The sequence below is a fragment of the Ictalurus furcatus genome, chromosome 4, assembly GCF_023375685.1.
Source record: "Ictalurus furcatus strain D&B chromosome 4, Billie_1.0, whole genome shotgun sequence".
Lineage (NCBI taxonomy): Eukaryota > Metazoa > Chordata > Actinopteri > Siluriformes > Ictaluridae > Ictalurus > Ictalurus furcatus.
In genome coordinates, this window is record NC_071258.1 from 27851050 (window position 1) to 27868724 (window position 17675).

General features: G+C 38.6%; 1 protein-coding gene and 1 long non-coding RNA gene across 2 annotated transcripts in view; one reads left to right on the forward strand and one right to left on the reverse strand.

Moving 5' to 3' along the window:
* The window catches only part of pclob (piccolo presynaptic cytomatrix protein b), a 75939-nt gene that overhangs the window by 33093 nt on the left and 25171 nt on the right, over window positions 1–17675 (forward strand). Inside the window, exons 8-10 of the mRNA XM_053622284.1 lie at window positions 303–2026; window positions 4815–6963; window positions 16367–16455. Of these exons, the coding sequence (XP_053478259.1) occupies window positions 303–2026; window positions 4815–6963; window positions 16367–16455 (3962 nt within the window). The remainder of the gene's footprint in view (window positions 1–302; window positions 2027–4814; window positions 6964–16366; window positions 16456–17675) is intronic.
* Window positions 13679–15631, reverse strand: LOC128606936 (uncharacterized). Its single transcript, XR_008385775.1, has 3 exons — window positions 15188–15631; window positions 14904–15098; window positions 13679–14688 (listed from the first exon to the last, which is right to left on the reverse strand). It is a non-coding gene; the product is annotated as an uncharacterized LOC128606936 (long non-coding RNA).

The following is a 17675-nucleotide window of genomic DNA, read 5'->3' on the forward strand; positions in this document are numbered from 1 at the left end:
AGTGTTACAGTGCATGTGTATTTTGTTATTTTCAATGTTTGTGTCGTGTTTCCTATTACTCATGCTCTGATTATTTTCATTCATTTGTTCTTTTTCTTTTTTATACAGATGCATGCATGTGCCTTCGTGTTCTCCCTCAGTGTTTTGGCTTTGCATCATGCTAGTATGACAAGAGTGATTTATGCATGCTCTCTGGTTTCCTCTTTGTAATCATTGTCACAGAATCTGCATGGCCTAAGTATATAGTCAAGGTGAGACTGGTTTATTTATTGAACTAAAGTGTAAATCTCCAACCACTACAGATGAAGCCCTGGACTACTCAAAGAAAGGCACAGTGTCATTTTCTGGGGTAACCACCACTTCCTCTTCCCAAGGAATATCCTCAGGAATTAATGCTGTACTAAGATCATCAAGTGGAGTTGTGTACTCATCTGTTGCTCCACCAATTCCATCCACATTTGCAATTACCACTCAGCCAGGCTCAATATTCAGTACAACATGTAACAGTCTCACCACTATAACAGAGCCATTTTCAACACAGATCCAGGCTTCACCATATGATCTAATGAATTCCACTGAATGCAACCAATCAATATTCTTAGAAACTGGTCCAACCAAGGATATATTGCCTTCTGCCTTTGCCAACCTACTTCCCTCAATATCAGCCTTCCCAGAACTATACTCTGATGCTACTCTTGAGGTCATTGCAGCCTCTCTGGATGCCCTTGTCTCCCCAAATTTCCCTACCTTTGATGACAGCAAAAGTCAGCAGTACCAAGCTGAACATGAGTTTTTGCAATTAGAGAAACTGAAGCAGCTGTGCCTGGCTGAGGAGCTTGAATGGGAGAGACAGGAGATACAACGTTATCGTGAGCAGGAACAACTAATTGTTCAAAAGGAATTAGAGGAACTGCAGAGCATAAAACAACAACTCCTGATGCAGCAAGAACAGGAACGCAAGGCCCATTTCATTCTTCAACAGGAGACCTTTGCCCAGCAGCAACTACAGCTTGGGCAAATCAAACTTCTACAACAGCAACTCCAGCAACAGTTAAAGGAACAAAACATATATCCATATGGATTTGATGGCATATCTCAAACCACTAGTTCAGGTGTTATCTTGGATTCCCAGTATGGCAGAGGAGATGATGGGCAGTACTGGCCAGTGAAGGATGACAACACATTATCAAAAGTCACTGTCTCTTCAGTTAGCCAAGATTGGCATACTGTTCCATCTGTTGATTTAATACAGCATAGTTTGAACATACCTAAATCAGAAGATGATCTTAAAGAAACAGAGGAACAAAAACAGGATTCAGAGAAGCTGCCTGCCATAACCAAGCAAGTCACTGGTCAGAATGTAGGGTTAAGTAGTAAGAAAATAACTAGTAATTGTGTTCAAACAGATGAGGAGGAAGGATTGGAAAGACCTTACCCTGGGAGGAGAAGAAAAAGTAGGAAAAGTGTAGACAGCTGTGTGCAAACTGATGATGAAGATCAGGATGAATGGGATGTCCCTGCTAGAAGCAGGCGCAGGTCTCGCTCTAGCAGATATGCAGATGGAGAAAGGCTTAGAGGCTCCAAAGTATCCAGCATTGCAATCCAAACTGTGGCCGAGATCTCAGTTCAGACAGATCACTCTGGAACTCTAAAGAGGTCACCTGTGCGAGCACAAGTAGATGCTACATTTGACCTGCACAGAGGAGGAGAAATAGAGAGTGACTCAGATTTTACATCTGACAAAGATAAGAAACATTTATCTCCCATCGAAGTTGGTGTCAACACTCATCTAAAAGCAGATGGTATTAGCATCGCTTCAGTACCCAAATCTCCAAAGGTATTGTACTCCCCAGTCTCACCTGTGTCCCCTGGAAAGGGCACTCAGAAAATGCTAACAGCCGAACCACCAAGACACCTAAGTAGCCCAAGATCATTGAAGGCCTCGCAACGATCACTGTCTGATCCCAAGTCTCTGAGTCCCACAACTGATGACAGAATCATGTACCAGTACTCAGATGCCTGTTCAGTAAGTACTGTCAATTACACCGATCAGCCATAATATTAAAACCACTGATAGGTGATGTGAATAACATTATCTCATTATAATAGCACCTTTCAAGGGGTGGGATATAGTAGGTAGCAAGTGAACAGACAGTTCTCAAAGTTGTCGTGTTGGAAGCAGGATAAAAGCAGGGCCAAACTGTGATGTCTAGATGACTGGGTCAGAGCATCTCCAAAACACAGCTCTTCTGTGGGATTGGACCACTTTTGGTAGGTACTAACCACTGCATACTGGGAACACCCAATAAGACCTGTTGTTTTGGAGATGGTCTGACCCAGTCTTCTAGTCATCACATTTTGTCTTTAATTTATTTATTCATTTTCATATGGTTCATTTACATGTGATTCATTTACATGTGATTCATTTTCATGAGATTCATATTCAAGTGATACATTTTCATGTGATTCATTTACGTATGATTCATTTACATGTGATTCATTTACTAATTTACTAATTTACTAATTTGCTTCTCTTTAAATCCAGTTTTAGACTGTGATATTACAAAGGTCTTTCCAGATTATTACTTGCTACACTGTATGAGATAACCCCAGTAAAATTGCCTGAATTCTATAATATACAGTGAGGGAAAGAAGTATTTGATCCCCTGCTGATTTTGTACGTTTGCCCACTGACAAAGAAATGATCAGTCTATAATTTTAATGGTAGGTTTATTTGAACAGTGAGAGACAGAATAACAACAAGAAAATCCAGAAAAACGCATGTCAAAAATGTTATAAATTGATTTGCATTTTAATGAGGGAAATAAGTATTTGACCCCCTCTCAATCAGAAAGATTTCTGGCTCCCAGGTGTCTTTTATACAGGTAACGAGCTGAGATTAGGAGCACACTCTTAAAGGGAGTGCTCTTAATCTCAGTTTGTTACCTGTATAAAAGACACCTGTCCACAGAAGCAATCAATCAATCAGATTCCAAACTCTCCACCATGGCCAAGACCAAAGAGCTCTCCAAGGATGTCAGGGACAAGATTGTAGACCTACACATGTCTGGAATGGGCTACAAGACCATTGCCAAGCAGCTTGGTGAGAAGGTGACAACAGTTGGTGCGATTATTCGCAAATGGAAGAAACACAAAAGAACTGTCAATCTCCCTCGGCCTGGGGCTCCATGCAAGATCTCACCTCGTGGAGTTGCAATGATCATGAGAACAGTGAGGAATCAGCCCAGAACTACACGGGAGGATCTTGTCAATGATCTCAAGGCAGCTGGGACCATAGTCACCAAGAAAACAATTGGTAACACACTACGCCGTGAAGGACTAAAATCCTGCAGCGCCCGCAAGGTCCCCCTGCTCAAGAAAGCACATATACATGCCCGTCTGAAGTTTGCCAATGAACATCTGAATGATTCAGAGGACAACTGGGTGAAAGTGTTGTGGTCAGATGAGACCAAAATGGAGCTCTTTGGCATCAACTCAACTCGCCGTGTTTGGAGGAGGAGGAATGCTGCCTATGACCCCAAGAACACCATCCCCACCATCAAACTTGGAGGTGGAAACATTATGCTTTGGGGGTGTTTTTCTGCTAAGGGGACAGGACAACTTCACCGCATCAAAGGGACGATGGACGGGGCCATGTACCGTCAAATCTTGGGTGAGAACCTCCTTCCCTCCGCCAGGGCATTGAAAATGAGTCTTGGATGGGTATTCCAGCATGACAATGACCCAAAACACACGGCCAAGGCAACAAAGGAGTGGCTCAAGAAGAAGCACATTAAGGTCCTGGAGTGGCCTAGCCAGTCTCCAGACCTTAATCCCATAGAAAATCTGTGGAGGGAGCTGAAGGTTCGAGTTGCCAAACGTCAGCCTCGAAACCTTAATGACTTGGAGAAGATCTGCAAAGAGGAGTGGGACAAAATCCCTCCTGAGATGTGTGCAAACCTGGTGGCCAACTACAAGAAACGTCTGACCTCTGTGATTGACAACAAGGGTTTTGCCACCAAGTACTAAGTCATGTTTTGCAGAGGGGTCAAATACATATTTCCCTTATTAGAATGCAAATGAATTTATAACATTTTTGACATGCGTTTTTCGGGATTTTTTTGTTGTTATTCTGTCTCTCACTGTTCAAATAAATCTACCATTAAAATTATAGACTGATCATTTCTTTGTCAGTGGGCAAACATACAAAATCAGCAGGGGATCAAATACTTTTTTTCCCTCACTGTAATTTGTTCACCATATTAGGTTTAAATCCTCTAAAAACTGATTCGCAATTAAATAACATTACATCCTTCAAAGCATTGGCATGTTCTGCTTACTCTCACAATCCTCCAAATACCCACACACCCAAAGTCTCCATAAACAAATGAGACAGCAGTGTATCCTACAGAAACCGAACATTGTCCTCAATGTGAAAACAACTCGGAGAGTAAGCTGAACTAACCAACAAAATTACCAAGACTGATAAACAGTCTGCACACAATAATAAATATAATATAATATAATGTCATCACATTTTGTCAAAGTAACTCAGATCCTTACACTTGATCAAATTGGAGAGCTGATGGTTCACTTGCTGCCAAATATATATCACCCCTTGAGAGGTGACATTGAGATATTGAGAACATTAATGAGATAATCAATGTTATCAATGTTATTCACTGATACATATATGTTATGGCTGATTGGTATATATATATATATATATATAAACCAATTAAGGTCTTACATAAATCACTTAAAAATGTTTAACCATATCTAATTAAAGATGTCAATTGTGTTTCTATCTCCAGAGCAAAGGTTCACAGAGCAGTACTCCAGTGGGCTCCCACAAGAAAATAAAGCGTACCCTTCCTCATCCACCACCAGATGAGGACACTGTTGTTGGCCCCTTGGGATACAGTACTGGTTCATCCCGAAGAAGAATGTGTAGAAATACTACCATGGCTAGAGCAAAAATCCTGCAAGATATTGACAAAGAGTTAGATTTGGTTGAGAGAGAGTCTTCCAAACTCCGCAAGAAGCAAGCAGAACTGGATGAGGAAGAGAAAGAGATAGATGCCAAGCTGCGGTATCTTGAAATGGGTATCAATAGAAGGAAAGAGGCTTTATTAAAAGAAAGGGAAAAGAGGGAGAGGGCATATTTACAAGGGGTGGCAGAGGAGCGTGACTATATGTCTGATAGTGAGGTTAGTAACAACAGAGAGACACGGGGTAATGCTCATGGACTAGAACGACCAAGGACTGCCCCTCAGTCAGAATTTAACCAGTTCATTCCACCACAGACTGAAGCTGAATCTCAGTATGCACAACTTGCATACTCTCATTATCAGTATGCCTCCCAAAGTGATTCCCCAAGTCACTATTCCCAGCAAACTCTTTACCAACAGCCATCACTTTATCATCAACAGGTGTCTCCCTATCAGACCCAGTCAATATACTCTTCAGTGCCCACACTTAGCCAGCAATCACAACAAACAGGTTATGACCATGCCTCCCAACTCCTTCTAATGCAACAAAAAACCCGGCAAACTACCTTGTCTGACTTGGAGCCAAAAATAACAACTAATTATGAGGTTATAAGAAATCAGCCTCTCCTACTTGTTCCCACATCTACAGAGAGTGCCTATGGGGTCTCACATCTTGCAAGTAAATATAGTAGCCTAGATCTGAGGATTGGGCTTGAGGAAAGAGGCAGTATAGCCAGCAGTCCCATGTCCAGTATTTCAGCAGAGTCCTTCTATGCGGACATTGACCATCACAATGTCAGAAACTATGTTATGATTGATGACATAGGTGAGCTTACCAAGGGGTCTAGAGGCTTGGGCTCCAGCTTCAATGTTCCTGATAAGGATATCAGCAAAAGTGATCGGCTACTTCGTGTTGCTGATGTTCGTCGAACAACAGATGTGACTGACTTCATTGGACCGCTACAGGCTACCTCAAGATTACATTCATATGGTAAGCCAGAGGAGGACTCAATGGAGGAGCCATACGAGTTAAAGCTGCTAAAACAGCAAATCAAGCAAGAGTTCCGCAGGGGCACAGACAGTCTGGAACAACTCACAAGTCTTCCTCACTACCTGCACACTGACAGTTTTAGACATTTTCCTAAATCTGAAAAATATAGTATTGGAAGACTTACACTAGAAAAGCAAGCTGCTAAACAGCTTTCAGCCTCAGTCCTTTACCAGAAACAGTTAAAGAATAAAAGAACACTAATTGATCCCAAAATTACAAAGTTTTCACCTATACAAGAGAGCCGGGACCTGGAACCTGATTACAGCAGTTTTTTATCTTCTACTGGCTCAGCAATGGGAGGACTGTCCAGCAGAGCAAGGCTGCTTCAGGATGAAATAACTTTTGGCCTGAGGAAGAACCTAGCTGAGCAGCAGAAATACCTCGGCTCTACGCTTAGCACCAACCTGGCTCAATCACTGAATCTTGGTCATTCTCTCAATCTTGGCCCAAACTTGAGATCATCCCTCACGGATGATGGCACTTATCCCAGTGGTACACGGTCCAGACCTTCTTCAAGGCCTTCCTCTGTATATGGACTTGACTTATCCATCAAAAGAGACCTTTCCAGCTCTTCACTAAGGTTAAAGTCAGAGGGTGAAGGTATAGATTCCCAATTTGGAATAGCAAGGGTAAAACCAACAAGTTTACCTATCAGCCAAAGCAGGGGCCGCATTCCCATTGTAGCACAGAACTCAGAAGAAGAGAGCCCGCTGAGCCCGGTTGGACAACCCATGGGTATGGCAAGGGCATCTGCAGGTCCACTACCACCTATCTCTGCTGATTCTCGGGACCAGTTCGGTTCCAGTCATTCTCTGCCAGAGGTACAGCAACATATGAGAGAAGAATCACGAACACGTGGCTATGATAGGGATATAGCCTTCATTATGGATGACCTACAGGGAGCTATGTCAGACAGTGAAGGTAAATTTGCTATGCAACGTCTTTAAATGTCTTGAGCAACATATGTTATATGCATGGCTAAAAGGTTTTTGTATCTGTGTATTCTAATTTTGTTTCATAACTTCATATTTATGACATTTTGTACTATGTATTTAGTACATTGTTCTACATTTCAATTATATAATTTTTCTGCTTTTCTTTTACGTATAAATAATATATTAACATGTAATATATTAATTCTGCAGTTGAATGTTCATTTGCATGCTCATTCACATACTCGAATTTTCTTTTTCTTCTCTAATATACTATATAAAGAATGCAGTCATACATCATTCTTGTACTGTATACCAAGTGCCTCCATTAATCATGAATTTGAGAAGTGTAAAAGCATAAATATTACATATTGTGTAGTTTCACATTCTAGTACTGTAATGAAATATATAAATACTCATAAAATAATACTTTGGGCTAAAGTCTTAAAGTTTGGTATATCAATATATTATCTCTCTCTCTCTCTCTCTCTCTATATATATATATATATATATATATATATATACATATATTACATTTTATGAAAATATAAAATTATTTACTACAATGATAAGCTCTCTGTGAAGGATTAGCAGCCAAAATGTTTCCAAGATAATGTTCAAAACCCAAATGTTCTAGAGCACAACATAAAGAAAGTCTTTACATGGTTTGTCATGCACTGTTTTTGATCTTGTTTTCTGGAACTCTTATTGTTCTTAATCTACAGTAATATTCCAACTAACATAATAGTTTAAATCAAGATTAAGGAATCATTTTTCATATCAAGGCACTGTGTGTCTAATTTCAGTTACAAGCCAAATGTGAACACAGATACAAGGCCAAAAATTTATCTCCTTTAGGCAAAACATTGACCATAACCCTAAGTCTCATCACATTTCTTTGAGCTTGGTTTTGTGGATTTACGTTATTTGAGCCTACTTTAATACTAATAAGCTACTGTACTTCATCCAGGGATTAAATTGGGACTGAGTAGGTGAGGAGCACCAACACCAACAATAGTTTTTAAACCTGTTACATATTTATTGATATAAAATTTTCTTATATATCTATTTTTTGTACTAGGGGCTTAATTTAACACACTATATTTGGGTGTCCAGATCTTACATTTTCAGTATTTTTGCTTTAAGGCTTGCATCATAATATAGTATTCTTTTCTGACAGATACAGTGCCCTCCACTAATATTGGCACCCTTGGTAAATGAGCAAAGAAGGCTGTGAAAAATTGTCTTTATTGTTTAACCTTTTGATCTTTTGTTAAAAAAAATTCACAAAAGTACTCTGCTCTCATGGATATCAAACAATTGCAAACAAAACACATATGTATTCCCCCCCAATATATATATTTGTTAATTATATGTGTGGCATAATTATTGGCTTGGCACCACTATGAATTCATATGAGATAATATATATTTGAAGTATATTCCCATTGATATTTTACAACTTTTTACACCTGGGTCACCAGGAACAGGAAATTGTTCAACCATGACTTCACAGGGTATACAGTGAGGGGAAAAAAGTATTTGATCCCCTGCTGATTTTGTACGTTTGCCCACTGACAAAGAAATGATCAGTCTATAATTTTAATGGTAGATTTATTTGAACAGTGAGAGACAGAATAACAACAAAAAATCCCGAAAAACGCATGTCAAAAATGTTATAAATTGATTTGCATTTTAATAAGGGAAATATGTATTTGACCCCTCTGCAAAACATGACTTAGTACTTGGTGGCAAAACCCTTGTTGGCAATCACAGAGGTCAGACGTTTCTTTTAGTTGGCCACCAGGTTTGCACACATCTCAGGAGGGATTTTGTCCCACTCCTCTTTGCAGATCTTCTCCAAGTCATTAAGGTTTTGAGGCTGACATTTGGCAACTCGAACCTTCAGCTCCCTCCACAGATTTTCTATGGGATTAAGGTCTGGAGACTGGCTAGGCCACTCCAGGACCTTAATGTGCTTCTTCTTGAGCCACTCCTTTGTTGCCTTGGCTGTGTGTTTTGGGTCATTGTCATGCTGGAATACCCATTCACGACCCATTTTCAATGCCCTGGCTGAGGGAAGGAGGTTCTCACCCAAGATTTGACGGTACATGGCCCCGTCCATCGTCCCTTTGATGCGGTGAAGTTGTCCTGTCCCCTTAGCAGAAAAACACCCCCAAATCATAATGTTTCCACCTCCATGTTTGACGGTGGGGATGGTGTTCTTGGGGTCATAGGCAGCATTCCTCCTCCTCCAAACACAGCGAGTTGAGTTGATGCCAAAGAGCTCCATTTTGGTCTCATCTGACCACAACACTTTCACCCAGTTGTCCTCTGAATCATTCAGATGTTCATTGGCAAACTTCAGACGGGCATGTATATGTGCTTTCTTGAGCAGGGGGACCTTGCGGGCACTGCAGGATTTCAGACCTTCATGGTGTAGTGTGTTACCAATTGTTTTCTTGGTGACTATGGTCCCAGCTGCCTTGAGATCATTGACAAGATCCTTCCGTGTAGTTCTGGGCTGATTCCTCACTGTTCTCATGATCATTGCAACTCCACGAGGTGAGATCTTGCATGGAGCCCCAGGCCGAGGGAGATTGACAGTTCTTTTGTGTTTCTTCCATTTGCGAATAATCGCACCAACTGTTGTCACCTTCTCACCAAGCTGCTTGGCAATGGTCTTGTAGCCCATTCCAGACTTATGTAGGTCTACAATCTTGTCCCTGACATCCTTGGAGAGCTCTTTGGTCTTGGCCATGGTGGAGAGTTTGGAATCTGATTGATTGATTGCTTCTGTGGACAGGTGTCTTTTATACAGGTAACAAGCTGAGATTAAGAGCACTCCCTTTAAGAGTGTGCTCCTAATCTCAGCTCGTTACCTGTATAAAAGACACCTGGGAGCCAGAAATCTTTCTGATTGAGAGGGGGTCAAATACTTATTTCCCTCATTAAAATGCAAATCAATTTATAACATTTTTGACATGCGTTTTTCTGGATTTCCTTGTTGTTATTCTGTCTCTCACTGTTCAAATAAACCTACCATTAAAATTATAGACTGATCATTTCTTTGTCAGTGGGCAAACGTACAAAATCAGCAGGGGATCAAATACTTCTTTCCCTCACTGTAAATATGAGGTAACACATAGGCCAAATTTCCTTAGTCATTCATAACAATGGGTAAGACCAAGGTATATAGCTGTGATGTGTGGCAAAAGGTTGTTGAGCTTCACAAAATTGGAAGTGGCTATAAGAAAATAGCACAAGCATTGAAAATGCCCATTTCCACCATCAGGGCAATAATTAAGAAGTTCCAGTCAACTGGAAATGTTATGAATCAACCTGTAATTGGACGTGTGTCTATATTGTATCAACGCACTGTGAAGAGTATAGTTTGAGTGGCCAAAAAATTTCCAACGATCACAGCTGGAGAATTGCAGAAGTTAGTTGTATCTTGGGGTCTGAAAGTCTCCCAAACTACAATCCATCGTCACCTACATCACCACAAGTTGTTTGGAAGGGTTTCAATAAAAACATCTCTACTCTCATCCAAAAACAAACTCAAGCAGCTTCAGTTTTCCAGACACTAATGGTATTTCAAATGGGATAGGGTTCTATGGTCAGAAGAAACCAAAATAGAGCTTTCTGGCAATAAACACCAGAGGTGGTTCTGGCGCACACAGAGAGGTAGCCATATGGAAAAGTACCTCATGCCCATGGTTATATATGGTGGTGGCTCTTTAATGTTTTGGGGCTGTTTTTCTACCAGAGGACCTGGACATTTTGTTAGGATACATGTCATCATGGGCTCTATCAAATATCCAAACAATAAATAATAATTTTTCACAGCCTTCTTTGCTCATATTTGCCAAGGTTGCCAATATTAGTGGTGGGCACTGTACATAATAGATACATAATATAATACAACATTTAACCTAGCAAAATGAGCACACTTTTCTAAGTGATCGGAATTCTAGAAATCCCGGTACGGAAGATCAAAGTGGTCAAAAATTCCCACTGACTTGCATTAAAAAATTCTGACTGTTATAACTCATTGAGCTTTCAAGCTACTGCTAAGAAACTCAGCACAGTCCTTAACACTGATCAGGCTCTATTTTTCCAAACTGATCAGACTCCTGGTATTCCCTTTTCGGACGATGAAAATTCCAAAAAAAAAACCCAATCACTTACATGGACTGAATGTCCAGAGCCTGGCTCCAACCTATCTATCCAGGTCTAAAAGTACTGGCACCCTTTCTGTCCACCTTTAAAAGTATTGGCACCCTGCCCGTGCAACTCAAAGTATTGGCACCCTATCTGCCCAGCTATAAAACATATTGGCATCCTATTCGCCTGGCTCAAAAAGTATTGGCACCCTATGTGTCCAGCTCTAAAAGTATTAGCACCCTACCTGCCCAGCTCTAAAAGTATTGGCACCCTATCTGTCCAGCTCTAAAAGTATTGGCACCCTATCTGTGCAGGTCTAAAAGTAGTGGCACACTACACGGCCAACTCTAAAAGTATTGGCACCCTATCTGTCGAGCTTTAAAAGTATTGGCACCCTGCCTGTGCACCTCAAAGTAGTGGCACCCTATCTGTCCAGTTCTAAAAGTACTGGCACCCTATCTGTCCTGCTCTAAAAGTACTGGCACCCTATCTGTCCAGCTCTAAAAAGTATTGGCACCCTATCTGTCCAGCTCTAAAAAGTATTGGCACCCGATCTGTCCAGCTCTAAAAATATTGACACCCTATCTGCCAGCTCTAAAAGTATTGCCACTCTATTCGCCTGTCTCAAAAAGTATTGGCACCTTCTCTGTCCAGCTTCAAAAGTATTGGCACCCTCTCTGTCCAGCTCTAAAAGTATTGGCACCCTATCTGTCCAGCTCTATAAGTATTGGCACCCTATCCGTGCAGGTCTAAAAGTAGTGGCACACTACATGGCCAACTCTAAAAGTATTGGCACGCTATCTGTCGAGCTTTAAAAGTATTGGCACCCTGTCCGTGCACCTCAAAGTAGTGGCACCCTATCTGTCCAGCTCTAAAAGTACTGGCACCCTATCTGTCCAGCTCTAAAAAGTATTGGCACCCGATCTGTCCAGCTCTAAAAGTATTGCCACCCTATCTGAGTTTTACCAAGCACCACTCACATTTTCTTCAGGAAATGTACATGTCTAGTTATTATTATTATTATTATTATTATTATTATTATTATTATTATTATTATTATGCTTCTTCTTCTTCTTCTTCTTCTTCTTCTTCTTCTTCTGCTCTTGAATCTCTGGCAGTCCATAGAATTGCTTGCGGGAAGTTATGAAATTTGGCACACAGATAGAGTACAGTCTGTTCTGTTTATACTACAAATTTGGAGTCTCTAACTCAATATCACTAGGGCCACCAACTGTCCAAATTTGCACTCACATTTATGTTAATAACTTTTTAACTGTATGGCCTAGAAACGAAATTCTTTTTCCCTCTTAGTCCTTGGCTCAAGACAATTTGTTTGGACACAATGATATTATTTTCTGCTATTTAGAATTTTCTGAAAAACCTACTTTTTCAAGCTCGTCCTAGGCCATTTGTCCGATTTGCACGAAAATTGGCCTGCATCATCTAGAGGCACTCACAATAAAATGTAATTCACAAAGATTTTGATAAACCGTACTGTTTTCAAATGGTGCTTCAATGAAATCTACAAAGAATGTGCAAAGTTGAACTTGAGGCTGTATCTCTGCAATGCTTTGAGGAATTGTGATGAAACTTGGTCAACTAATCAACATTAGGCCCTGAGGTTAGCTGCAATGTTTCAGTACACTGCCCCATACTGGTCAGGAGATTGCAAAAACTGCTTTTTTTCTTATAACTCTTGAACACTTTCCTGCATGATAACCATCATGCCAATATGCCACCTGAGCAGTTTCAGAAAAGCATCACATACTGGACAAAAATTCTAAGAAGTAGCTGTTTTTAGTTATTTTTAAAATAAATGTTTTTTATGCTTGAAAGTTTACTTTTTCTAACTCCTAATTCACTGTTCATCGGACTCTAACCAAAAACATGTCACAAAAGCTTCTTTTGCTGTTCATGGTGCCGATAATTGGCTTGACCCCGATATTGCTGCTTGCAGCTATATTTATTATTCTTATTCTTATGCTTATTCTTATTCTTATTATTATGCCATTCTATGATTTACATATCCATCAAATTATATTTCCATAGCTCAGCTCTGCTTATCCTTCACATATACCAAAAGTGAAGCTGTGATCATCTGTGCTCCTCCCAGTTTAACTCCTGACTTTAACCAACTACTAATGAAACACAACTAACTGAATATTGACTGATTTTTTAACTATAATGCTTAAGAACAAACAACTTTGTTGAGGCAACTAAATGTGAATCGGCTAGTTGATGTGTCATTTGGTACATAACATTATACAACTTTATAACATTATACAAGCTCAATAAAATAAACTGTATGTCAAAGCTAAATAAACTTTATAGAAGTAAGTAAAAAGCCATATAGACACTAATAAAATGCTCGAGAAGCCACATGTGTTGTCAGACAGCTTGTTACTTATACCACCAAAAAAAAGACATCTATAAATCAAACTAAATCACTGCAGTAGAAATGAAAATAATTGATTTGATTGCATGTTACCAAACCACACCTCTTGATAATGTGTTCACGCCAACACAGTGATTGTAATCTTATGTCTAATGATCCATATTATTTATTTATTTATTATTATTGTTGTCATCATACTGTGAACATCATATATTTTTTGGAGTTTACTTTTACATAATCAATAGCAATATACAAAAAAGTAAATCCAATACAGTAAATATGTTTTATGCTTTGGTCCACAGTATTAAATAGCCCTTTGATGGTGTTGAACACAAGTGATCACAGAATCAACATAAGTAAAACACAGTAGAGGTTTAACTGAAGTAGTAACCAATATGCAAATCTGATATTTCCACTAAGATACAGAACACAACTTTAATGTTTCAAAAATACTAAGAAAGTTTGCTTATTAATGATTAATTACCTAAGGTCCACCCAGCATTTCAGAATAATACCAGACACTATTGTTTTATTTATCTTAAGAAATCTTAAACTTTAATACACTTCGTAGGTACACTAGGAAATCTTACTACATATTGCAAAGATTACTTTTGTTTACACTACAATGAGAGCAACTGGCCAATTACTTAATCAATTACATATATGTCTAGTCATTCTAATTATTAGCTTCAGTGGATTTTCTATTGCTAATTTTGCTGAGATATTTTAGATATATTGAGATATTTTGGAACAATATAGCACAGTAGTCAGTTGGTTGTATAATTTACTGTTATTACAGTTCTACAGTAGGGTTATAAAATTGCTATAATCTTGTATAGGACATTAAAACCTTACATTCTAAACTGCATGTAGGTTCCTCATTATAACCAAAGTAGTTCTTAAAAATAGCAAATTTTGCTGAAAAAGTAATTGACAGTGCTGGGGGCATTTACAATCACTGAAAGTGTTAATATCAAATAGATTTAACAGTATATATATATATACATACATAATGTTTATACTATATTTTCACCCGGCCAGAAGTTAATAAGTAAACATAAATAGCAAATCATTTTACAGTAGATTTTTTTTTTTTTTTTTTTTCTGTCAATCCATTGAATTGCAATGCTTGTGTCACAACAGGAGGTCCTAGCTGGAAAGTACAAGGTGAGCGTTATTGCACAATGACATTCAAAACCCATTAAACATAAATCAACTCTTTTCATGCGTGTCATAGTCTTGGATAATGGACATATCTCTGTGGTACACCTCAGCCCCATCCTGGTATTCATGTTCATATACTGCATTAGGTTACTCTGACATGACCCAGTCATATGAATGAAGACACATACATTTCAATATGCTTACATATGTGTTGTGCCATGGCAATGGCATGTTGGAATGCTAGATCTCTGTGTGTTGAGGTCTCAGTTCAGTCCATTAAAAGGTCATAAGTTCATGCCATAATCAATGCATCCTCACAAGTGAAAGACTGAACAAACTGGTAATCCAATTTGTTACTCATGGGAGAAGACATTATTAAAAATCTGCAAAAACAATGTACTGTAAAAAAAAAAAAAAAGTGTTATAGTACAAATTAGAATATTGTAGCATTGAAATAAAATAAATGTCTTAAAATACTTAACACTTACCATAAATGCTACAATAAATATTAAATATATTAGCCAGGGGAAATCCATTATGAAGGCATTATGTATGTTTTATCTCATTCAAAAGTGTATTCCTGATCTAGCTATATGGACATCATCATCTGTTGTTTTCTTCTAAAGGCTTTTCACATTGATTCTTTATATCATTACAATTCTAAATTAGCCTTCCAATTCTACAATTCTAACTTCTGTGGCTGGAGCAGATGGGAAATGTTTGATATGACATACTTGAACTAATATGTACTATATTATATAAAATATAATTATTATTCCATTAGTAAATATAACAATTATATGATTATGACTTTCATAGGATGGATTTCTCATAGTGTAGAGGTTTGTTTAGGACCAAATAAAATCATTCCATTAATATACAACATTAAATATTGAACACATTAAATCGTTACAAAAAATAAACAACAACAAAAAAAATTGTCTGAAGCTTGTATAGCTATGCAACAATAATAATTAGGGGTTTTCTATCAGGTCAAGAAAGTTTCTAAATGGGTCTGTAGTAGAATAGTTTTTACATCTAAGCTGTGATTAAGGGTAATAAATTAGCTGTAAGATGGATTTTGTGCAAGGTAGGTCATGAAGGACACTAATGCTATCTAATGTTTTGTTGTTTATTGTATAGGAATAAGCCAGCTCACAGCGTTACTGAATTGTTATTGTTTTCAGTAGCTTATCGCTTGTTATTCAGTGCTGTTCTAGGGAAGTGTAGTTAAGGCATTTCATCTTTGTGTATATTGCTGCTGTGGTTTGAACCAATAGTGCCTCTCCTTCCCACTATCAGTGCACGATGTATGGACAAGTCCATTGTGTGGGTTATGGTTTGCATGAGTAGACATGCATGTCCTGTCCATAAAACTCTCTGTCTGTGTCTCAGTCCAGCAGTCTTATGCCCCACACTACTTTCCATAACTGTTTCCTCTAAGGTCAGCACATTTGAGTAATCATTTACCCACAGTATTTCCTTTCCTCAAAGTTTAGCTCTGTTTATTGCCTACATCCACTTGGAGTAACATAAACTATCCCTTTATGTTTCTGGACATGTTTTGGGTAGTATTTAGAGAAAAGGATGGTGAAATAGGACACGTTATCTAGGTTAAAGAGTATGATACTACAATTACTGTTCCTTCTTCCCTGTTCTTCCTAAAGCCTACCACCTGCAGCATGAAGAGACTGACTGGTTTGATAAACCACGTGAGGGACACAGTGGATCAAAGCCAGGACAGGATAAAAGACAGGTGAGGTGTAATTCACAGCATTGGATTAACTCTTATATTGATAAATTTTTAAATGATCAACTTTTAAATCAGAGTTTTATATGAAAATCTACTGTATTTTTTTTTTTTTTTTTTTTTTTTTTTAAAAGCCAGACCCACAGCTACATTCAGCTTCAGAATTATTGGAACATTTCAAGACAATGGGCTAAAATTCTTGAAGTGAATAAATATTACGCATTTTCTACCCAAAAATCTGGAGAAAAGTCTTAACGTTCATCTAGCAAAAATGATTCTCATAAGATTTTTTAAAAAAATAATATTTTCTTTCTAAACCATGTACTCTAAGGTTATTTAGACCTCTAAATAATATTTTAAATAAATGCAAAGAAATTGTCAAAACTGTCCTCAGCGGGGAAGCCTACAGAAGTCGACCTGATAAGCCCAACATTGCAAAGTCATAAATGATGTCACTGATGATGGGCTGTAATACAAACTCGTACAAAGACCATGGGGCATCATGAGATATTTATAATATCCTGAAATGGTGGAGACAGCTCTTGCATTTCCCTCTTGTGTATGGTCAAGAGTACTGCAAAATTCCATATAAGTTTTCATATATAGCATATGCATGCTTGATGCAATTGCTCTAGTATGGCAGACACAAAGGTCAGCAAGCAGTGATATGCTATATGACCAAAAATATGTGGACACCAAACCAAACTATGTCTTAATGAATCTTGCTTAGTACAGAAGCACTAGGCCCAATAGTTCCAATGAAGGGAAATCTTAATGCTACACCATACAAAGACATTCTAGACAATTGTTTGCTTCAACTTTTGTGGCAACAATTTGAGGAAGGCCCACATATGGTGTGAAAGGTCATATCATTTTAGCCATATAAAGTATACAGTAAGGTGAAGACTTAATATTGCCTTGATTTTCTTCCTACAAAGAGGGCAAATCGGGTGTGATGTGGCACAAGTGCAAGGTTTAATGGAACAGTTGCCTGGTTAGTGTTTGTGCAGCTGAGTGGCATTGGTCTCAGTGTATCTTCTGTGAGTTCTTCATAATCTAGCATTTTGGATGGGAAATTGTGGACCACCAATCCTTCAGCGAAGATAGAACCATGATGGAACAGGTTATAGCAGTAGCAGCAAGAAGGCATTCATCTGGGTCTAGAGAACTTCAAAGCATCAGCTAGGGATATTCATGAATATTTGGGTGGAATGGTGAATGTATAG